Source organism: Mandrillus leucophaeus, unplaced genomic scaffold (assembly GCF_000951045.1).
Source record: "Mandrillus leucophaeus isolate KB7577 unplaced genomic scaffold, Mleu.le_1.0 Scaffold114, whole genome shotgun sequence".
Taxonomy (NCBI): domain Eukaryota; kingdom Metazoa; phylum Chordata; class Mammalia; order Primates; family Cercopithecidae; genus Mandrillus; species Mandrillus leucophaeus.
In genome coordinates, this window is record NW_012099654.1 from 2,929,337 (window position 1) to 2,947,283 (window position 17,947).

Sequence of the window (17,947 nt, forward strand, 5' to 3'; positions counted from 1 at the left end):
ACACAAAATTAGAAGTCCATTTGCACCAAGTATAACTTTAATCTTTACAACTGATTAAATGTTACATGACATTTAAAAAAATAACATTACTTTAAAAAATCTCAGTACTTCAGTTTCCTGAAACTCAAGATAAATACTAGGAGGACGAAGTAAGAGTTTAATTCAGGCCAAAATGAGGAAAAAGAAGGAGCTGGTCCCACACAATAGCTACTTGGCTATTTCCCTTTCCTCATGCAGACTCTTTCCTAAAAATGTTGGGAAGAAATGCAGAATTCCTTCCCCATTCCCTAACCATTTCCCTCCTTGGACATTAATCTGCTTAACAACTACTTTAGGATAAATTCAGAAGGCTTTACTCATAGCAAATTAGGTATGAACAATCATGTTAACAGGAACACAAGAGTATAGAAACCAGTGTTCCCATTCCAACAAGGTGGGAAAATCATATTCCAGGCTGCTTTACCTGGGTGCCTGGGACAGCCATCTGCTTATAAAGGCATTTCTCTGCCAGGCATGGTGGTGCATGCCTGTAATCCCAGCACTTTGGGAGACTGAGGCGGGCGGATCACCTCAGGTCAGAAGTTCAAGACCAGCCTACTCAACATGGTGAAACCCCATCTCTACTAAATATACAAAAATTAGCCAGGCGTGGTGGTGGGCCCGTGTAATCCCAGCTACTCTGGAGGCTGAGGCAGGAGAGTCACTTGAACCTGGGAGGCTTAGGTTGCAGTGAGCCGAGATCATACCACTGTACTCCAGCCTGGGCAACAAGAGCGAAGCTTCATCTCAAAAAAACAAACACACACACAAACAAAAAAGGCATTTCTCCTCATAATCTTCCTTCTCATTTTTCCAGGAAAATGGATGCAAAAAGACAAATCCCAGTGGGGAAAATATTTGTTAAAAAGATGTGTAAAGGAAAGAATTCATATCCAGAGCCTGATAAGGTTTCATATCTTGGACCCTGCAATCTGCCTCTAAGGATATACTCCAAGGCAATTGTGAGGAAATCAGACTCAGGTTTATATACAAAGAGGTCTGTGACAGCACAACCTATAATAAACAAAAACTGAAACTAAATAACCAAGAGCTAAAGAATAGTTAAGTGAATTTGGAACAGCTATGAAAAATATATTGTACATATATGCAGAGGAACACAATAAAATCCATCAGATGTGTATAAGATCATCCTTTGAGCTGGGCATGGTAGCTCACACCTGTAATCTCAGTTGCATGGGAGGCTGAGAAGGGAAGATCACTTGAAGCCAGGAGTTTGAGACCAGCCTGAGCAACATAATGAGACCCTATTTCTAATAATAATAAATAATAATAATTCTGTGAGTTTAGAGAAAATACAAAACTGCTATTTATTTTTTATCTTGAATTTTAAACATTTATATTTCTAGCATATACTTTATAATGAATTAATTGAATTATAAATGTATATGTGATAGCCACATGCTCAAACTTTCTTTACTGATATGAGTTTGCTGCCAAGAATGTCTGGAGACCACGGCTTTAGAGCACATTCACATGGGTCCCTCTAACTGATCTGGCAACAGCTTGTATCAGGAAGCAGAGGCTGTCCACAAATGGACAAACATTATGAATCATATGCAAAAAGATGATATTATTATCACTGTGCCCTTAATTTTGTGCAAATTAAACCTATCATAATCTGAAATTAAAGTTTTTTGGGCTTTATGAATTTTCCCCAATGTGCCCTGACTCCAAAGTTGCTAAAAGGAAGATGAAATCCACATGCATGCACACATTCCAGTGGTTTAAATACGTTTTAATAGAACAGGGAAAGCATAACTAATACTATAAATAAGACTATAAATCCTGTGACTACAGGACTTGATCTCTGCTTTGGTTTGAATGTTTGTGTCCCTCCAAAATTCATGTTGAAACTTAAATCCCCAATGCAATAAGATTAAGAGGTGGCTTTTATGTGGTGATTAAATCATGAGGGCTAGCTCAGTCAACCAGGTGGACATAATTGTTGGTGTTTGAGCACATGCATTACACTGGAATGGGTATCAGTGGCTTAGAAGAAAATCTTAGAAACAACAGTGGGGCATTCTTTAAGAAATGCTGCATCTCCCATGCCACTGTACTCCAGCCTGGGTGACAAAGCAAGACCCTGACGCTATAAGAAAAAAAATAAAGTAAGAAAAAGAAAAAAGAAAGAAATCATCAAGACTGAATAAGTGATTTAGAAGAATCTAATTCAGCATGAAGTTTACAAACAATTAACCGAGTTATCTTGCTTATTTTTTTCTTTATATATACACGTAAAAAACTAACAGTCTAAAAACATCTTCAAATATGCAGCATAAAATAAATTTAAGTGACACTTAAATTGTCACTTAAATTGTCACTTAAATGTCACTATTTTAAGTGACAATAAAGTTTTTTGTCACAGTTAAATGGCAGCATTATTTTTTCTGAGTGTTACATAAAATAATGGCGTGCCTTACAATCAATGGTATCTTAAGGTAAATGCTTATGATACTAGTTCTTTCGGTAGCTCTCAGGTGAGGCATCAAGTTTAGAAATGATCAGAACATTAAACTGTGAAATCCAAGAGGACCCCACTGACCCGAGTTTCCAAAGAGCCAGACAAAAAATCACTGGACCATAGGTTAAGCAGTGACCATCCAGGGCAAATGACTCACAAACTTGCCCTGCATAGCCACAGTCATATCGCCTCCACCAAATCCAGAACCAGTTTCTTTTTACTTTTTTGGTTGTGTTTTGTTTTGTTTTGTTTGAGATGGAGTCTTGCTCTGTTGCCCAGACTCAAGTGCAGTGGCACAATCTCGACTCACTGCAACCTCTGCCTCCCGGGTTCAAGCGACTCTCCTGCCTCAGCCTCCCAAGTAGCAGGGATCACAGGCACCTGTCACCACACCCAGCTAATTTTGTATTTTTAGTAGAGACAGTGTTTCACATGTTGGCCAGGCTGATCTCAAACTCCTGACCTCAGGTGATCCACTCACCTCGGCTGCTCAAATTGCGGGGATTACAGGCGTGAGCCACCATGCCCGGCCCCAGAACCAGTTTCCAGCTCACTAACACTCCACCTGAATGTACCCCCCTCCCAAGTGCCTCAAACAAACCCATTCAAGCCCTCATTACCTACCCCACTCACCTGCTCCACACCTGTACTCCCCAGCAACAGCCCAAGTCAGATAGCTGGGGGCAGAAAGTCCTCCCTCTCTCTAAGTCCTGGTCATAAGTCCTGTGGACTCTGCCTCCTCCTACCACTTCATCCTGTTTGTTGCTCATGAGTGTCTCAGTGAGAGGTCTTCCATAGGTCTTGTTTCCCCATTTTGGCAGTCACCTGACTGGTCCTCCCCACTTCTGGGCTCTCCTGGCACCCGGTCTACCTTTCAAACGGCTATGACAGTTACCTGCCCACACCTAAGATGAATTCTATCCCTTTTCACTACTTAAAACCCTTCAAGGTCTCTGCTGGCAACCACATCAAAGCCAAACCCTCCCTCCTGTAAAGCATGGCCTTTCGTCATCTGTCTGCCTTGGCCTACTAGGCTTCCAGCTTTCCCAGCCCTCCTAGTCACAATGTCTGCCACCCTGAGCTTGTCAGCCCAGAACACACCATACTCTTGCCTCGGTTCTTTTCCTTGGACTTTTCCCTCTGAAATACTTTATACTTGTGCCATCCTCAAAATCCTTCCTGCCAACATTCATTACAATGCCAAGACCCAGATAATATATCACTTCTTCTGTGAAAACTGTAATTTCTGAAAAACGTCTTCCTCTGTGTTCTCATGGCATTCTCTGTAGACCTCTATTATTGCATGTAGCCCGATATATTATTTGTTTTTCATGCCCTTCTTGCCCTGTAGGCTTCTGGAATAAGAGTACATACTTCATCTGGCATACAGTACATATTGAACAAATATTATTTGAATGAACGGGTGAATAAATGAATGAATTAACAAATGAAGTGCTGTGGAATACTTTGAAGAATAAAGTAAGAATCTTTCAGCATCACATTTTACACCCTATGGCACTAACACCTTTGTTTTCCTCCCACTCATTTCTTGAAAGCCATTCCTCCAACCCTTCCCCATTTAAGTCCTGTGCCTGTAATGCGTACTTCCACATACCTCATTCATCTCATTTATGTCTTGCCACTGGGTTAGCAGCACCTGCACTGCAGGACTGTGACCGTGCTTTGCAGCGAGGTGCAAGGCAGTGTTTCCCTCCTGCAACAGAGACACACTCGGGGTAGAATGCCCTGTGCTGGGAGAGCATGTTCCTTCAACAGTAAGGGCTGCAATGGAGTTTCTGGAAGTTTTCATTTTGGTTAAAGCACGGTCCAGAGCGTGGACCACTGTATCTGCAGTTTTAAGTGAAATTTATACATTTTTAAGTTTTAAATAAAAAGGTATAGCTTTCTGAACCAGTAGGAAAAAAATCATCCATGCTCCTTCTTCTAACTTTGCTACCAATTGCTAGCAAAACATGGAGCAACAGAAGAAATTCCATTTGACCTATGTGAGGGTAAAATGGTGAAAGATTTCTGGGAGGTCATTTTAGCAATATTATATATCCAAAGATTTTAAAATGTGCAGAAGCCTTTGACCCACAATTCCACATCTAGGAATTTCTCCTAAGAAAGTCATCAAAGGTGTACATACAGATACGATGTCTACCCCAGGGTTTTCCCCTCCCCTTTCATGTAAGGCTGAGGCTCCAGGAGACCTCATGGGAGGAGAGAAGAGGGGTGGAGTTGATCATGGAAAAATCCATGTGGTCTATTGACTTCACAAACATTATGAAGCAAAAACTGCCAATCTGGACAACCCACAGCAGCAGTGGAAGGATTTTGCCTGGATAGTTCATGATTCTCTCTGAGTACAGTAACAACTTACAACTCTTCTGCTGACTAAAAGTCCCTCACCAAATCTACAGGCCAATTGTTACCCCTCTACATCAATTGTTACTCCCCTTTCTCTTGTTCTCAGCAAAGAAATAAAAGTCCAACTCACCTTGTCCTTTTCTGAAGTATGCAGGTTTAGGAAGGTAAGTTTTTCTATCATTTCAACATGGCCCCTCTCAGCTGCCAAAAGAAATGGTTTTCTTCCTTTCTAAAAATCAATCACAAACCTCAAGCATTTATTACACTCTTAGTGAACAAGCACGACAGTGGACAAAGCTAGTGACATTTTAAGAGAAATGTTTAGGTTTGATTTTTTTAGAAGATAAGCTCAAATATAGAATTTTCTGATTATGGAATTCCTCCTACTTTTTATGTTGCCAATGGAGACTATATTTTCCATAGCCAAAATGTCATCAAGAAAAGTGAAAGACTTGTCTTAGTCTGTTTTGTGTTGCTATAACAGAATACCTCAGTCTGGGTAATTTATAAAGAAAAGAGGTTTATTTAGCTCACAGTTCTGCAGGATGGGAAGTTCAAGGGCATGGTCTTGGCTTCTGGCAAGGGCTTTCACACTGTGTCATAACATGACAGAGAAAGTCAAAGGGATGCGAACATGTGTGAAGAGACAAAACCCAAGAGGCATCCTAGCTCTCACCCTCGTGGGAACTAATTTATTCCTATGAGAATGAATCTAGTCCCACCAGAGTGAGAACTCACTACCTGAAGAATGTCACCAAGCCATTCATGAAGATCCACCCTCATGACACAAACATCTTCCAAGAGGTCCCACCTCCTAACACCACCAGATTGGGGATCCAATTTCAACATGAATTCTGGTGAGGACAAACCATAGCCAAACTATAGCAGATCCACAGAAAATGTAATGTTGTAACTTGAGATAATTAAAAGAAGGAAAAGGAAGTTGTGGTGGCAATATGATAGCAGAAGTATTTTCTTCAATTAAAGAGAAAACACTCACAAATTGGCTTAGTGTGTTACTAACTGAAAGCTTAGCAAGGTGTCTTAATGTTAAAAAATAGATACAAGCCTCATCTAACACTTGATAAAATAGGGTAATGAAAAGATCGTGGCCACTGTTAACCTGAGATAACAACATAGGAGCTCCCAGTAACTGGAGAAAAAAGGAAGAAAAAATGCTGAAATAATAAATGGTAAAAAGCAAAAACAAAAACAAATCTATAAAGATCAGTCCTACAGAGGTCTGTATTTATGCATGTATGGAAGCTGGAGAAACAAATTTGCACCAAAAACTTCACCTAATTCATCATTGTTGGGCCACATATGTCACCAATGAGATCTACATCTCCAACCCTTTAAAGGGTTCAGTGATTTCATTCTCAGGAGATTCCTAGAAATGGCAAAGGAAAGAAACAGAGATTGCTTAGAACCACAGTTTTCTGCACTAATTGAAGAGTAAAATTTAATCTTGAGTCATGAGCAACTCTTTGGAAACGACAGACAAAAAATTATTGTGTTTGATATACAAATATGTGCAAATAGTGACTACAGGTAAAGGTTCATGTAAACAAATCACAAAAGAGGGAACAAGAGACAGTGATTATATACTAGATGAAAACATCTGATCATATATCCTTATAAATAATTCATTAATTTCTTCAACAATTATTGAATGCCTATGAATATGCCAGATAATGTGCTAAGCAATAGTGTGACCAGGGTGAGAAATATATTGCCCATCCTCAAGTTCAGAGTCCAAAAGGAGAGATGGACACATAAGCAAGTAATTATAATGTAATGTAGTAACCGAGTGCTGGTGATATATGGGGTTATATAACTCAGCATAAGTGTGTTTGTGGCTGGAAAGGTAGGTGGTGAGAAGTGGTGGAAGAAGGCCTTTAAAGGTTGCTAATGCACTGGAACAGGAGAAAAGAGAACTTGTTACCTGATTCTTGCCTGTTATCTTTTACATTGGAGAATGACCCCTGGCTCATGCAGAAGGAAAGGGCTTTTGTTAGCTCTTTATGCACAGAGACCACAAATAATACATGAAGGTGTTGTGCCCTAGTGTGGCATTTGTTGCTTTTGCCTTTATATTTACCTTTCTTCTAGTAACTTTGTTTTACTTTGCAGAACAACCACACATACACACATAAACCCTGTCATTTAGCCCATTTAGTGCTGTCCATTTCCAAGCCTTATCTGCCTGCCTTCTGCCACATGAAGTGATTACATAACCTGCCGTCACAGTGATTGGTTCGAGATTGGGCATATGATTCAGGTAGGGCCAGTTGTTCCTGAGATTTATACATAAACATTTAATGACAGATTATTATTTCTATTTCTTATGGATTGAAATCCATAAGGATATTAAACCTGAGGCTGCTAACAGCTATCTTCCCTACTATACGAAAAGTGTACCTATGAATAATGCCAACATGCAGACAGCTAAGAAATGGACAAAGAAAAAGAGCTGGGTCCAGCCATGCCTGAAGCTGGAAAGATACACCCTCATACTCTTTAGTTACAAGTTAATAAATTACCTTCTTTGCTTAATCTCGATCAAGATGGATTTTTGTCTTTGCAACAGAAAGAATTCTAACTAATACATATTTATCAGTTTGGTAACAATACTAATCTGTTCAATTTTAAAATGGTGCTTTTCTTTTACTTGTGGTTGCTACAAAGTTTTGCATTACTGCATAGATAACAAAGTGAAAGAAAGCTTCACCTGCTAAGAGATGGGAGGTTCTGAGAAAAGACTACAGTTACCACAGATGAAAGATCTTTCCTTTCCTTTGGAAACACTATTAGTTTGAACTTTGGAAGCCCTTTAAATTTTAACAGTTATCATCCAGGAAAAAGATGTAAAAGCAAAATTACACAAAGTAAAGACATTTAAAGTAACCTATAATAAATATATGAAAAGGTAGCATAAAGAAAGGTGAGATTATAGCATAGTGAGATATAAATCTTTTCTCTCATTGAGTACATATTATTAGACAAAATAACAGGAATTTCAAAGATATATGTGGTTTTTAAAAAATAGTTTCTTATTATGTCCTTTTTTTTTTTTTAACTACCCAATCCTTTTTCATCACATTCAAGTAGGCCTCTATCCAGGGCAGTCTCATAGGCCCTCCCTTACTTGGAAGGCAGGAAGCTTTTCCAGCCAGAAGGATGGTGGAGCTTGGTGTCAGAGTCCTGGGCTCCAGGCCTTGGGCCAATCACAAAGACTCCCTGGCTCAGGATCCTGTCCGTTTAAGTACTAAAATAAGGAGGGTCCAGGATTCCTGTTCTTTCTTTCCTCTATTAACTCAATATCTATTTAACCTGATTATAACAGGGTCTTACTCTGTCACCCAGGCTGGAATGCAGTGGCATGATCTCAGCTCACTGCAGCTGCCATCTCCTGGAATCCAGTGATCCTCCCACCTCAGCCTCCCGAGTAGCTGGGACCACAGATGCGCACCACCACATGCCGGCTAATGTTTTGTATTTTTTTGTAGAGGCAGTTATTCACCATGCTTCCCGGGCTAGTTCTCAAACTCCTGAACTCAAGAGATCCTCCCACCTTTGTCTCCCAAAGTACTGGAATTACAGGTGTGAGCCACTGTGCCTGGCTAACCTGATATGTTTTAACTCAATGCATTTATTATTTTTTTTTTTTTGGCATGTAAGTCTGAGGGATTGGAATTGTTTATTATAAATTATTTTTAAGTTTACTGAGAAGATGAAATCATCAAATTTGATGTTATGAAATTCAGCAAAAATTTCATAAATAGCCATTAAGTGGGTATCCAAAGACCAACCTGACCTTCCTTTACCACAGGGATCCCCGAGATGTGTCGCTCTCAGGAGCCTCTGAGGAGAGGCGCTGGGTGGGCCTCCAGTGCATGCTCCCGCCCACAGCATTTCCCATTACCCCAGGATCAGGCACTTGAGGAAGGGGAAAACCCTGAATAACTAGAAATTTCACAGGTAAAAAAATATGTGTCATGAGGTTAAAAAAAAGAAAAAGCAGCATGTTAAATATGAAAAGGTGACACTGGTGGGGTGGGAGACAGTGGGTTAGTTCTCCCCTCACAGACAGGAAACAATAGATTTGATTAAATCTAAAATTGTTAAATGTTGCCTTGGGTCTGTATAAGAAAACAGGTGTCTTCTCAAGTCCCCTTCTACTCACTATCCCCTTCCCTCTCAGAAAAAGAAGCTTCTTTGCATTTTGACTTCCAGAGACTTTAAACCAATGGAAGTCTACCATATTCGTAGTTGAAACCAAAGCAACATTGTACCCCCAAATTCTTGTAAATATTGAACAAATACATGAATGGCGTGTGAGGCCTTCCTATTTCTCTCCCTCCCCAAACATGTTAGTCTGAGTATTTATTTTTGATCACCAGATGGACATTTATATGTAGATTCAAAATGTCTATACTTTATTCCTAACTCCTTGCTGCGCTAATCTCTCTCCCCTGGAAAGGCCTCAATGATTTTTATGGCTGTGGAGCTGGGGGAAATCTCAAAAGTTTTCCCAGCATCCTCCATCTCTCCCCACCCAAACTCCCCCTGGCCTAGTTAAATCCATTTTGTGTTAAGGGCCTCCTTCCAGGAAAGCTTTCCTTGTTAGCTTTTGGAGTTCCCTCCAGGCCAAAGAGATGGATTTTACCAACCCTGGCAGGTACACAGGCTCTCAATCACTTTCTGTTGATAAGAAACTAGGCAAGAGAGTAACACTGTGAAGGTGAAGACGTCTTAAATATCAAATGTATTTCACAAACTCCACAATACCTTTAAGCAGATGCAAATGGGAAACCCAACAGTAAATTGATAGAACCTGAGCTTCTGATCACAGCTGCAACTGGAATTTCCCCCCATAATTTTTTATTATGGTAAAGTACTCATAACTAAATTTATCGTCTTAACTATTATTAAGTGTATAGTTCAGTGGTATTAAGGATACTCATAAGGATAGCCATCACTACCATCCATCTCCATAACCATTTTCATCTTGCAAAACTGGAATTGTGTCCTCATTAAACAATAATTCCCCACTTTCCCTTCCTCCTAGTTCCTGGCAACTACCATTCCAACTGATGTTTGCCAACAGGTGTGACCCACTCACAGATCTTAGGAAAAAAAGTAGATTTTTTTTTTCTTTTCTATTCATCAATTTAGTTTTCTGAAGGGACTAAAGTTGGGCTCAGACTCAAAGAGTCTTCTTTCCCTAGATGACCCAGTGGACTCATTATTTGCTCATTCCTTGTATGTCTCTGAACTCAATTTAAGATCTCGCAGCTGGACATGTCACTCTGCAGTTTGCTGCCAGTGCTCCTAAACCCTTTTTCCCAACAGACAGAAGAGGAAGAAGGTGAGAGGAGAGGACATGTCCAGAATCAGCTGAAAAGAGTTACGGAGAGGAAGGCTGCTGGCCAGCAGAAACTCAAGAAATGGGGAAGGCTCCCTGCAAACGGTGCTTTGGTTTCTGAATCCCATCAGCCTGCCTGATCCTTCCCGTCCTTCCCATACACTACTCTCTCTCATGGAAGCAATCAGAGCACATTGAAGGGGAAAATAACTGTGTGTCTCATGCATAACAGGCCGTCAACGAATATCTGCTGAACTGAACTGAATGGAATTCATTAATTGGCCACATCTCTACTTGCATGGATAAAATTAGAAAGATCCAGCTTCCTCACCTTGATACTAAATGGCATTTGACTATGATTGTCACTTTCAGAAAATCAGGTAGGATATTTTATCCTATAACAATTGTTACAACAGTGAGCACTTACAATGTGCCTGGCTCGTTGCTAAGTGCTTTATAGTCATTAGCTCATTTAAGCATCTCAGCTATTCCAACATTCCTACATAGGAATGGCATAAGTGAAAAGGAGTTATGGAATGGCTCATCATGAAGTTCATTTGCATAGGTACTTTTACATAAGATTGAGGAAATGTCAATCATTATATACCAAAGAATGGAGGTTTGCTGATTTAAAAAAAATTATATGTGGGACAAGACTTCTCCTGTCACCCTTGTTGTTACCATAAAGTAGATTTTATTGTTTCCATTGTATAGATGGAGAAACTGAGAATTTCGGAAATTGAAGAGCTTGCTTAAAACCACACAGCTAGTGCATGGTGGTACTGACCAGACCAAAGCCCAAGTCTATCTTCTTCTAAGCTGTAAATGTATAGTTGTTTAATCATATGTAGAGGAAGTCAAAGAAGTATACAGACCTAATCTGAAGAAATACTTCTTATTGTTAATATTGTTGTTTTGGAGATTACAGTCAGAAAAAAATGTAAAAATTTTTAAAAAGAGGTGAAATGAAGTGACTATCACTGACCAGCTTCTAAAGAAACTTTTATAGTATAGTATTCTCGTGGCACAGAGAAAAGGAAGTCCCATTCATGAAGTATATTCTACTGCTGAGAACTCAAAATGCCAATTGCACAAAGGCTACTTCTCTATGAAGAAAAAAAAATGCCTAGAGGGAAATATTCCAGGGGAAGGACAGTCCCTGACATGAACAATACCCACTGTTAGTCTGAGGAGGGAGACAGCACAGCATGAAGGCTGGATTCAGCCAGACCTGGCGTCAAGTCCTGGCTCTGTCACTTTTTAGTTGTGAGACTTTTGATCAGGTGTTTGGCCTCTCTGAGCCTCAACTTCCTCTCCTCTACAAATGAGCAAAATATTTTCTACTTTATAGGATTATTGTAGGGGTTAGTGAGATCATTCATTCATTCAGCAATGATTTGTTGAGCATCGGTAGGTGTCAGGTCCAAGACCTCTTACTGAAATAATGTATGTAAATAGCTTTCCTCTGTACCTACATTAACAGATACTTGTTAAGTAGTAGCTAGTATTGTTATGTATCCCCTTATTTAAAGAAAAGAAATACTGACAAATGCAATAAAACTGCATTGTATTTCATGGCTCATTACTGCATAGCTTTGGGTCAAATATATTACCAAAAGGCCAAGCATAATAAAATAAAATTTAGATACACATTTTGATTACTAAAGGGGATAGGATACTGTCCACACTCCGGCCAGGATGAGGGAGTAGAATGGGAAGAAGGAATCTGGCTGCTTCCTCAACACTTCCTGTTCTCCCTACAAGCAGGGGCCAGGATCGCCACTAATACCAACACTCCTCTTTGGTTCTGTGGTCTGCCAACGTGATGGAGGAGCTGGCTATAGGGCAGGGTCTGTCTGTGCTGGCTGCTTTCACAGCTGTACCAGAGGCAGGAGAAAGTGAAATTTGATAGGGGTGGATGCAAGACCTATACAACCAAAGTAAACACACCTCATCAGGCTGGTTCAGGTCCTTGAGGTGCAGATCTTGAATAAGATACTCCACGATGCGCACATGATTGCTCTGAGCAGCAAAGTGGAGGGCATTCATTCCATCCTGAAGAGAGCCAGGGGTGGGGGAGATACACAGTGACCTCAGAACTTCCTCTCTCTTGCAATGGTGAGGTAAGAGCTTTTGTCCAGGCGTGACCCACATACCTACCTGATTCTTGGCTCTCTGATCTGCTCCAGCTTTAACCAGCATGAGCATGACCTCAAGGCTCCCAGACCAGGCTGCAAGGTGAATTACTGTCAAGCCATGCTTCCCCAAGAAGACAGAAAAAGAGAATCTATCACTCTGATGAGCCACAGCATATACTGCCTCATCAACAAAGGCCAAATTAATACTAGATTGTTGAAAACTAAGAAATAGAGAATTTAATACGCAGCAAAAGTGATATTTCGGTTCTATGGGGAAAAAAGGGTATACTCAATAAGTGGTGCAGGCACAAGTGGTTCTCCATCTGGAAGAAAATGAAATGAAAAGCTGTATCATACCACACTCACAAAATAGCACACAAACAATAAACATATTAGAATAAAATCCAGACTATAATGTACAGTCTCTTAATTCAGAGTGAGAACAGACAGATAATAAACAAAGTCAATTAAAAATGACAGATTTTTTAAAAATGTATCTTTAATAAAGATAAATGGTTATTCTCTAATCCATGAAGCACACTTACCTATGGAGAAGAAAAAGACAAACTCAGAAAAATGGACAAAGAAAGGAAATGGAAATGATTATTGTTTAAGTATCTGGCAATATCTATTAGAATTGAAAATACAACCAGCAATCCCACTCCTGGGAATCTATCCCATAAAAATAAAAATGTCATTACCTAATGCTATATATATAAGGATATTAAGTGTAATACTAAAAACTGGGTACAAGGTAAAGGCCTATCAACATGGGAATGCTGAATAAGTTATGGAATAGTCAGACTACATAATGCAAGCATTAAAAATAATGAATTAGTGCTACAACAATTGACTTGGAAAGATTTCCATGAGTTTTGCTAAATATGGAAAATAAGATTGAGAATAAATATGATATAATCACATTTGTTAAAAAGGAGTGATTAAGAAAACCCCATACATGTATATGTACATATCTATATCCATCTATAGGTGCGTTGGTGGGTAGGTAGGTAGATTGATTAATATAGATATGTCTATGTGAGCAGGAGAAAAGTACAGAAATAAACATATATACCTCAGATTGTTAAGTATAGTTACCAGAGGAGGAGAGGGAACACACAGGTAAAAGAAACACAAGTTATAAAAAGCATCTCATTTATATAGATGCTACTTAAAATATTTTATTTATACAAAATTATTTCGATTTGTCTGTGTGCAAACACATGTGCACAAAGTTGTCAGACTGAAAGAGACCAGGATTTACTGACCCGTAGGGATGCTGTGGGCAGTTGTATGCTGACTTGTCTACCAAATAGCAGGGAGAAAAGTGTGGAAGGAAGCGTAGCCAGCAGTTAACATTGGCTATTTTAGGGAGGTGAGATTCGAAGGACATAAGCAAAAACATGCATCTGCACGCCAGGCCCTAAGTTAGAGAAGCAGCATAGGGCAGACACTATGAGCCTGATCTTCAGGATCAAGCAGAACTAATCTCAAATTCTGGTCACTTTCTATCACTTTCAACTATGGGGATCTTGGTGAACTTAATTCTAACTGTCAGCTTCAGCTTCCTTATCTGCAAACTCAAGTGTGCTTTTCTGTTTCCTTTAGCCCCACGAAAAAGTAATCCATTTCCTCAGTACAAGTGCCTGCCCAAAGTAAGCTCTCACACTACATTTTATTTCCCTCTTCTCATCAGTTGTGTTTGTGATCTGGAAACTGTTTGTCAGATGTACACAGTATGAGTAAATGCGTAAGGAATGAGGGCCTGCAGCACACTTCTACTTGTGAAGTGCATAAGCCTTTTGGCATTTATTTTGGCTGCCCCCAAGTTGCATTAATGTATTCTCTTATTCTCAGTAGAATTCACATTGGGAGAGTAAAACAGCAAGTCCCAAATTATTGAGGCATAACTCTAAACTGGTGATTCTCAACTGGGGGTGATTTTGCCCCCAGGAAACATTTGGAAAAATGTATGGAGACATTTTTTACTGTCATGCTGTGGGTGGGGGGAGGTTAATATTGGCACCTAGTAGATAGAGGCCAGGGATGCTGCTAAACATCCTGCAATACACAGGGCAGCCCCAACCACAAAAAACTATCTGGCCCCAAATATCAATAGCACCACTGTTGAGAAACCCTGCTCTTAATGTGCATATCCTATCAAATTTATATTTCAGCTGTCACTCTAGAGGGTGAGTTAGTCCATTTGTATGTTTACAATTCCAGCATGAAGAAGACTCTTCATTTCTGGACTCCTTGTCCCAAAGAGAAATGATGTACAATGACTGACTACTTGAGGTTCTTCAAAGCATGTTCCCTAAACACAATTCCACCTCTTAATTTGGACTTCCCTACAAGTCAATGCTCTATGTTTAGTAATACTAAATCTGCTTTCAAATATGAAAGAGACCAGAAGGCCAGGTGCAGTGGCTCATACCTGTAATCCCAGCACTTTGGGAGGCCGAGGCAGTCAGATGACCTGCGGTCAGGAGATCGAGACCAGCCTGACCAACATGGAGAAACCCTATCTCTACTAAAAATACAAAATTAGCTAGGCATGGTGGTGCATGCCTGTAATCCCAGCTACTCGGGAGGATCACTTGAACCTGGGAGGTGGAGGTTGCGGTAAGCCAAGATTGCACCATCGCACTCTAGCCTGAGCAACAGGAATGAAACTCCCTCTCAAAAAAAAAAAAAAAACCAGAAATATTTGAGACAGGTGACAAATCACTCTTTGATAGGAGATCTATTTTTTCCCTAAGAGGTAATTCCTAATTTCAAAGTAGCCAATATTTTAAAATTCCAAGCTCCGATCATAAAATCTAAAAGCTGGGAATTCAAGCTGCAAACAACCTAAGTCTCTAAAACCACAAATTCAGAATGGAGCCATTGTTCCTCAGAGGTAATGAATCACGGCTCACAGATGTAAACTCCCTGAGAAGAACCTCCATAAAACAAATTCTTCTGGTGTGAAACTGGCATGCCTGAGACTACTTAAGACCATGTGTCACAAATCACACTCACAGGTGGCTCATGAAGCTCTGTGAAGTGTACATTGCCCAACAGTCACTGACAACCTGTCCTCATTGCCAGTCTCGTCATAGGTGAGGTCAATAATTTCCTTTGGGGAACAATTCTATGTTAGGAGCTTCCCAGAGATAAGAAGCTCTGTGAGCAGATGTTTTTATCCTCTGAGCACCACTTGCACCCACCTGGGATTCTTTACTCCTGTCTGGAGTAAGACCCTCCATTTATCCAGTCTGCCTATTCCCAGGACTTGGGGGTGCTGCTCACTTTGGTCCCTAGCATGCAGTGCCTTGAATGGCACTCAGCTAGTACAGTCTCTGTCCTTGCTCCCCAGAGAGACTGTAGGCCCTGCAAAGCCATGACTCTATCTCATACCAGTGCTTCCCGAAAACAATCACCTGGGAATTTTTTTTTAATGCGGATTCTGATTCAGGCCTGGGGTGGGGCCTAAGATCTTGCATTTCTAACAAGCTTGCAGGTGATGTACATGCTTCAAGTCCTGGCACCACACTTTAAATAGCAAGGACTTCTGTCTAGTTGAATCCTCAGTAGTTGACACTGAGACATACGCACAACAGCCACTGAATAAATATTGAGGGTGAAGGGGATCAACTGTTAGCTCTTTGCAAATGGTGTTAGAACTTAGAAGAAGTCAAACTCAAGGCTCATCATTCAGATAAAGAAGCTGCCAGATTGGGTCAAAAGTGACCTTGCTTGAATTATGAAAAACATTTGACTAGTTATGGAGTAATGCCACTGTAGATGATTTAATCAGTTATAAACATATTTAACTTAGTGAAACCTTCAAAGCAGGAAAAAGAGACACATCAGGAATTATTCTATTTCCCACCTGACATTATTTCAATCTTCAAGCAAAGTTAAGAGAAACAGTCATGCTTCAGAGACAAGGTAATGCAAACATATGTTTAGAAAAACCTCAAGGAGAACAAGTTGGTGAAATATCTCTCCATCATTTCAGGAATAATTTGAAGGGGTGGCCTACCCCTCCACACCTGTGGGCGTTTCTTGTTAGGTGGAACGAGAGACTTGAGAAAAGAAATGAGACACAGAGACGAAGTATAGAGAAAGAAAAAGTGGGCCCAGAGGACCGGAGCTCAGCATACCGAGGACCCACGCTGGCACTGGTCTCTGAGTTTCCTTAGTATTTATTGATAATTATCTTTACCATCTTAAAGAAAAGGAAGTGGCAGGATAATAGGATCATTGTAGGGAGAAAGTCAGCAGTAAGACATATGAATAAAGATCTCTGTGACATTAATAAGTTTAAGGAAAAGTGCTGTGCCTTGATATGCATATGTAAACATCTCCATAAACCTTTTTAGTGCATAAAGAGCAGCATTGCGCTAGCAAGTCCCGCCTTTCGCCCTAAGGCAGTTTTCTCCTTTCTCAGGAAACAGAGCATACAATCGGGTTTTACACCGAGATGTTCCATTGCCCAGGGACGGGCAGGAGACAGATGCTTTTCTCTATCTCAACTGCCAACAACCGCCAAGAGGCCTTCTTTCCTCTAGTACTAGTCCTCCTCAGCACAGACCCTTCACGGGTGTCAGGCTGGGGGACGATCAGGTCTTTCCCTTCCCACGAGGCCATATTTCAGACCATCACATGGGGAGAAACCTTAGACAATACCTAGTTTTCCTAGGCAGAGGTCCCTGCGACCTTTGGCAGTGTACGTGTCCCTGGGTACTTGAGATTAAGAGAATGGTGATGACTTTGAACCAGCACGCTGCCTTCAGGCACTTGTTTAACAAAACACACCCTGCACAGCCCAAAATCCATTAAACCTTGAGTCACCACAGCACATGACTCTTGCAAGGACACGGTTGGGGGTAGGGTCACAGATTAACAGCATCTCAAATACAGAACAAAATGGAGTCTCTTATGTCTACTTCTTTCCATATAGACACAGTAACAGCCTGATCTTTCTTTCTTTTCCCCACATAATTGATTTGCACTCTGACACAAACCAGATCTATATTTAATATATTAGAAACATGGCAATCCTCAGATATGCTGTTTAAAAGAAAAGATGCAATCTAATCTGGCAATGGATACATAGATGTTCGCTGTATGATTCCCTCTACTTTGCTATAGTAAAGATTTGGGGTTATGGTTCTGGTTAAAACGAAGTAAGCACAGTCCACTCTGTCTCTCCCACCAAAACAAATAAAATCTCTGGAAAGAATGCATGGAACGTACACCTACTATATACCCACACACATTTTAAATTAAAAAGTAAAAACAAAGAATGCATGGAACAGCTGAGGACTCTGTAAATGGTATCAGGTGGATTTGGGGGAAAAAAATCAGAACTCAAAGTAAGGACAATCCTGCTGTGACTTTCCAGATTTTTCTTTTCCTCCCATACCTTCCAACTTGGACTTGAGGCAGTGCAAATCATGGAACTGTGCCCTGGGCACAGTCAGAAAGATTTCCAACAGAAACTCTCTCATTCTGGTCTAAGGAGGAGAAGGGAGCCCCTATAGAACCGAGAAGGCA

General features: G+C 40.4%; 1 protein-coding gene across 1 annotated transcript in view; it reads right to left on the bottom strand.

The window, feature by feature from the left end:
• Positions 1 to 17,947, bottom strand: part of ANKDD1B (ankyrin repeat and death domain containing 1B) — a 52,824-nt gene that overhangs the window by 24,847 nt on the left and 10,030 nt on the right. The window contains 4 exon segments of the mRNA XM_011996480.1: positions 4,140 to 4,238; positions 5,025 to 5,123; positions 12,213 to 12,317; positions 12,423 to 12,521. Of these exon segments, the coding sequence (XP_011851870.1) occupies positions 4,140 to 4,238; positions 5,025 to 5,123; positions 12,213 to 12,317; positions 12,423 to 12,521 (402 nt within the window).